The sequence below is a fragment of the Leptonychotes weddellii genome, chromosome 8, assembly GCF_054177405.1.
Source record: "Leptonychotes weddellii isolate Sample4059 chromosome 8, ASM5417740v2, whole genome shotgun sequence".
Taxonomy (NCBI): domain Eukaryota; kingdom Metazoa; phylum Chordata; class Mammalia; order Carnivora; family Phocidae; genus Leptonychotes; species Leptonychotes weddellii.
The window spans coordinates 51948141-51954140 of NC_138376.1; the positions used below are offsets into that span (position 1 = coordinate 51948141).

The 6000-nt window shown below is 40.2% G+C and overlaps 1 protein-coding gene across 2 annotated transcripts in view; it reads left to right on the forward strand.

Annotated features, from left to right (window-relative positions):
* The window catches only part of SDHAF4 (succinate dehydrogenase complex assembly factor 4), a 52669-nt gene that overhangs the window by 18052 nt on the left and 28617 nt on the right, over positions 1-6000 (forward strand). The window contains exon 3 of one of the 2 annotated variants that reach the window (XM_006729512.2): positions 1584-2009. The exons of the other annotated variant lie outside the window; for it this stretch is intronic. Within the exon in view, the coding sequence (XP_006729575.1) occupies positions 1584-1693 (110 nt within the window). The 3' untranslated portion in view covers positions 1694-2009. Of the gene's footprint in view, positions 1-1583; positions 2010-6000 lie in introns of those variants that run through there. 2 annotated transcript variants of the gene reach the window in all.

Below are 6000 nucleotides of genomic sequence, written 5' to 3' on the forward strand. Positions count from 1 at the left end.
AGATTTGGTGGGAGAATGAGAAGCTGGAAGTAGGAGTGAGGCACAGGGATGTCTTGACCTTTTCTTCCCTAGTGCTGTGGACTGAATTGTGTCTCCCTGAAATCCGTATTTGAAGCCCTAACCCCCAAAGTGGTGGTATTTGGAGATGGGGCCTTTGAGAGATAATTAGGTTTAAATGAGGTCATGAGACTGGGGCCCCATGTTGGAATTAGTGCCTTCATTAAGTGACACTAGAGAGCTAGCTAATCTTTCTCTCCCTGCCTTGTAAGGACACAGTGAGAAGGGGCCATCTGCAAGCCAGGAAGAGAGTCTTCACCAGAACCCAGCCATGCTGGCATCCTGATCTCAGACTCGTAGCCTCTAGAAGTGTAAGAAAGTTAATTTCTATTGTTGAAGCCACTCAGTCTGTGGTAGTTTGTTATGGCGGCCCAAGTTGACTAAGACACTCAGTGAGTCCCAGAAATAGGGGAGACAGAAGAGCTTCCCTTAGAGGCTTTCAGAGGAAGTCCAAGGATGGAGTTCTTTAGAAAACAGAATGGTAAGTGGGGAAGAGTTTATTCACAGTAGAGAAAGAATTTTAAAAATAGATAAATATTTGAAATTTTTCAAGGTAAATTCTCTATTTTCTTTTTCCTAGGGAGGGACTACATGATTTTGGTGATGTTCATTTAGCTTTCTAAAGAGACACAGCTTAAGAATTGGGGTTCCTTCTAATAGCTGATTCCTCTCCTGCTCTTCCCATATACAGAGCAGTAGTTTATGGGCTAAGTATAAGACTGCAACCAGAATGTCTGAATTCAAACTCAGTTTTACCACAGTAGTAGCGGTGTAACCAGGAGCGCCTTTGTGCCTCATTTTCCTCATCTATAACATGGAGACAATAGCTGTTCTTGTCCCATAGGATTATCATGAGGACAAAACGAGTTACTATGAATAAAGCGCTCAAAAGTGGGCCTGACTCAAGATGGATGGTCTTATTATGAACACACAGTATTAATAGTAACATCTGTTGTGTCCATAAATGGCAGTATCAGCTAACCATTTACTGAAGCCAAAACCCTATGATGAAGGGCAAGAGTCCTCCTAGCTAAAATTAATTGATCATTCTTATGTACCCAGCACTGAGCTAGATCCTTTACATGCATTTCTTCGTTTAATTCTCAACAGACTAAATCAGGTACGATTGTTGTACCCATTTTACTGATAAGAAAACTGAGAAATTGAGCCAAAGTAATCTTGTTTCAAGATCTTTCAAACCTTATGGATTTGTACTCTGTATTCCCTGCATTCCTTTCCTTCTCTTACAATCCATCAGCATATATGCAGCTAACTCCCACATTGGGGCCTGAGAACATTCCAAGAATTCTAAGTAATTAATGTAGGTAATAAAGTTCATTGAATATGACAATTGTATCCTGACGTGATTTCTCAAACTTGGGAAAAAGAACCACATTTACAGTTCATTTAAAAGGCTGCGTAGTAATAACCTAGTCAGTGGTATCTACTGTAACCCTGTCTTCAGAATTGGCCATAATGCCTCTCTTGTCTCTATTGACTACTGTTTTTGCATCTTCTTTCTTTAGAATTTCCAGATGATATTAATCCTGTTACCAAAGAAAAAGGTGGACCTAGAGGCCCAGAACCTACCCGATACGGAGATTGGGAACGAAAAGGACGCTGTATTGATTTTTAAGACACATATTATTAACTTCAATATCTTTTTCTGAATATGTACATCTGAATTTATTTCCAGTTTTTTCTTTCTGTATATCCTTTAAGTCATTTAATTTCTGTAATGTGTTTAAAAACATAAATAATGCCTTGAAAGAAAATATGCTGCTATAAATTAAGGGGAAATAGTTGTACATTAGCACATTAATTTAATTTAAATATATTGGAGTATATAAATGGTGATTAGAGCTGCAAACTCATTTCATCACATTTCAGTTTATGTTAATCAGCTGCTTATAAAATGCAAATGTAAATAAAACAAGTTTTAATGATTTTTATTGCTGCATGCTAGGTAATAGTGACTTTTTAAATGTGAGTTAAGTAACACATTATAGTTTGATAAGGCCACAGTAACAACAGAAAATCTAACTCCAGAGCCAGTTTACTTGGGTTCAAATCCTGGCTCTGCTACTTATTAGCCACGTGATCTTGGATAAGTTATTTAACTTCTCTACATCTCAGTTATCTTCATGCGTAAATTGGAGTTAATGCTGGTTTTACCCTATCAGGTAGTGAGAAGATATTTAAGTGAGTAAGTACGTGTAAACTACTTGGAACAGTGCATAGCACATGGCTCTCAGTGTAAGTGTTAGCTATCCTTCGATCTTAAATGTATTTTTCCAAGGCTCTAGGCTTTCTGTGGAGAAATATTAAGAAACCAAGTTTGAAATACTTGAACTGAAATTGTTTTATATGAATATGATGTTAAAAAATCATTAGTTGGAAAATTAGTGACTTTTTGCATGGATTAACTGAGCTGAAATATATACTAGATTGTTAAACATGAAATTTAGATACAGAGGGTCAATATGAGGAAAACAGGGGATGAAATGGGCCAGCTTAGTTTTGATGACTCAGAAGCTCTTATATTGTGGCCTTTGGATAACTGGGTCAGGAAAAGGCATGTCCAGTTTACAGATGTGGAATGAAGGAAGAATGGAGACTGCTGGGCTCGCCTAAGGCATCCTATGCTGTCCTCTGGCCTTACTCAGTCCCAGAGATTGGACCTTCAGCCCCCAGGCTACACTTAAATTACTTAGGAAGAAAGGGTTTGCAGGGTCTGTAGAAGACAATGCAGGGAGCTGATAATGCTGTGATATGACTTACAAGAGCAATATTATTTGAGAAGATTATAGGAGATTTATACAAGAGAATAAACTTTCTTAAAAGTGTATTCTCCTCAGAAACTAAGTAGTGTAGTAATTGGGCCTTGTCATTCAGTCTTGGTATTGGTTCTCTCTCAGTCAACATTTGTTCTTCTAATGGCCGTTACTGTGTATGCCATTGAGTAATAACCACATTCCTTTAAAAATATTCTGTAGGGGGGCGCCTGGGTGGCTCAGTCGTTAAGCGTCTGCCTTCGGCTCAGGTCATGATCCCAGGGTCCTGGGATCGAGCCCCACGTCGGGCTCCCTGCTCTGCGGGAGGCCTGCTTCTCCCTCTCCCACTCCCCCTGCTTGTGTTCCTGCTCTCACTATTGTCTCTCTCTGTCAAATAAATAAATAAAATTAAAAAAAAAATTTTTTTAAGAAAAAAAAAAAATATTCTGTAGGGGCACCTGGGTGGCTCAGTCAGTTAAGCGTCTGCCTTTGGCTCAGGTCATGATCCCAGGGTCCTGGGACTGGGCCCCGCGTCGGGCTCCCTGCTCTGCAGGAGGCCTGCTTTTCCCTCTCCCGCTCCCCCTGCTTGTGTTCCCTCTCTAGCTGTCTCTCTCTGTGTCAAATAAATAAATAAAACCTAAAAAAAAAAAAAAAAATTCTGTAATTTAGTCGTCCTTCAATTAGCCCACATTAGTGTAAGTTTTTATTAGGTTAACATTCCAGAAGTACTATGTCAAATTATTTTGTATAGTTTTGCCTCTGTTTGTGGTATGTGATACAGGAGAGATAACTTAGATACTTCAAAAATGAGGGCGCCTGGGTGGCTCAGTTGGTTAAGCAACTGCCTTCGGCTCAGGTCATGATCCTGGAGTCCCTGGATCAAGTCCCGCATAGGGCTCCCTGCTCGGCAGGGAGTCTGCTTCTCCCTCTGACCCTCCCCCCTCTCATGTGCTCTCTCTCATTCTCTCTCTCTCAAATAAATAAAATCTTAAAAAAAAATGAATATAAAATATGTAACAAAGTGTTGTATTAAGATAATAGAATCCTTAACCTCTGTTAATGGTAACATGTTCCATGACAGCCGTCAAATACATAGGTACAGTTTGGTGGCATGAAAACATTTATGGTCTTTACGTCCATCAAACATTAACAAAAAAACCTGAAGACTTTCAAAAGATGTAGTACTGGAACTGCATCACTCACATCTCGTCCTGTGGGAAGCAGAGTTGACTGAGAACTGCAGCTGCTGCCCCATGGGATCCACCCCTGTGTTCCTGCTGAGGCTACACTTCCTCCAGGCTGTTCCCAGCCAATGAAAGAGTATGTTGGCCCTCTCCCCTCATGGATGACATTGGCTCAGGGACTCCCCATTAGCCTGCCCAGTACTTTCCTCGGACTGTACTGCTGTCTGAGACTCTTCCTACCCAGTCCTCCTCTCCTTCTCTCTCCCTTCATAGGTGTCAGACTCTGCCTACTTGTCCCCTTCATGATTCAAAACGTTTCCCCAGTAAATCACATTTAATCCCATTTTATCATTTGTTTCTCAGAGAACCCAAACTAACGTGTATAGTTTTAAAAGAACAGCCTATGAAAGAACAACTTACAGACAGGTTTTTAGAAAATGCCACAAAGCTTGTGGCTTTTTCTAGTACAACATAGTCTAACCATTTAAATTTTACATTGCTTGGGGATTCTGGGAAATTATAGGTTGTACATTTATACAGAAGGCTCGTACCGTGGAAGCTTGTACATTTTAGGTGTTTTGGTAGAATTGAATTATGTCCAGCATTTTTCTTATTGTGATGTCAGTTGCTGTGACCTACTATGAGTCAAAATCTACTGTTACCTATTACTAAACTTGAAGAGCCAGCTGAAAGCCATATTCTGCACATAAATAACAAATGTTCATTGGATGAATAGTATGGCTTACAATGAACAAACTTAGTAACAGTAATTGTTAATGATGTATCAGCAATTTTAATGATACTTTCGGAACAGGCAGTAATTTTTACAAGTGCAGTAAGAGTGGCAGTGGACTTTTTTAAAGATTTTATTTATTTATTTGACAGAGAGATGGAGAGCACAAGCAGGGGGAGTAGCAGGCAGAGGGAGAGGGAGAAGCAGACTCCCTGCTGAGCAGGGAGCCCGCCGCGGGGCTGATCCTGGGACCCTGAGATCATGACCTGAGCCGAAGGCAGATGCTTAACTGACTGAGCCACCCAAGCGCCCCAAGGCAGTGGACTGTTAACCAATACTGATTGATCAATTATGAAGTAAAATGAAGAATGCCTGAGTTCATTCCTGCATGCAGTTGATTCTATTTAATCAGTGATTGTTCAGATATTCTGCTAGTCTCTATGTATTTGGTGATGAATGAAGCAGAGCCCTTGCCATCCTGTCATAAAGTCTGATGGATTTGATTTACACATGAGAACAATTCCAAATGATAACTGACTGAAGACTAAATGCATTGCAAGTGACTGTACTTCACCCCAGCCAAACCAAAGGGAACTTCCTACGTTTGATGAGGCTATCACTTTCTGGATTTTTATTCCTAGATGACTCTTGAGAGATCTAAGTGTTCACCTTTTTAAATTTAAACTGATTCTGTGAGATATGGATCAAGTCAAATATTCATTCTGTGATCAGTTGTGCTCTGACCTTGCCATATATCAGACATTGACCTAGACACTGACCAGGAAGGTGTGGAGTGAACAGAGTGATGTAATTAAGATTCCTGGACAGGTAAAGCTTCCTCAAGCCATTCCTGGCTCCAGAAGAGCGTTTTTGGCGGGCATCCCTTTGCACAGCTGCTGGAACTGAAGCTGCCTCTGACTTCCTAAACCAGGACTGGCTGTTATGAATGAATTATAAAGAATATTGAATGATCCATGCATAGGAAGGGATATGTGAATATTAAGAAATATTTATCATCATTAAGTATTTGGTGTTGGTTCTGTGTCCCCTGGGGACTTTGTTCTAAGTCTTCCTCCTTGAGATCTTTCAGTCATAGAAAGACACCACTTTCTTTTTTTTTTTTTTTATTCTTATGTTAATCCCCATACATTACATCTTAGTTTTAGATGAAGTGTTCCATGATTCATTGTTTGTGCATAACACCCAGTGCTCCATGCAGAACGTGCCCTCCTCAATACCCACCACCAGGCTA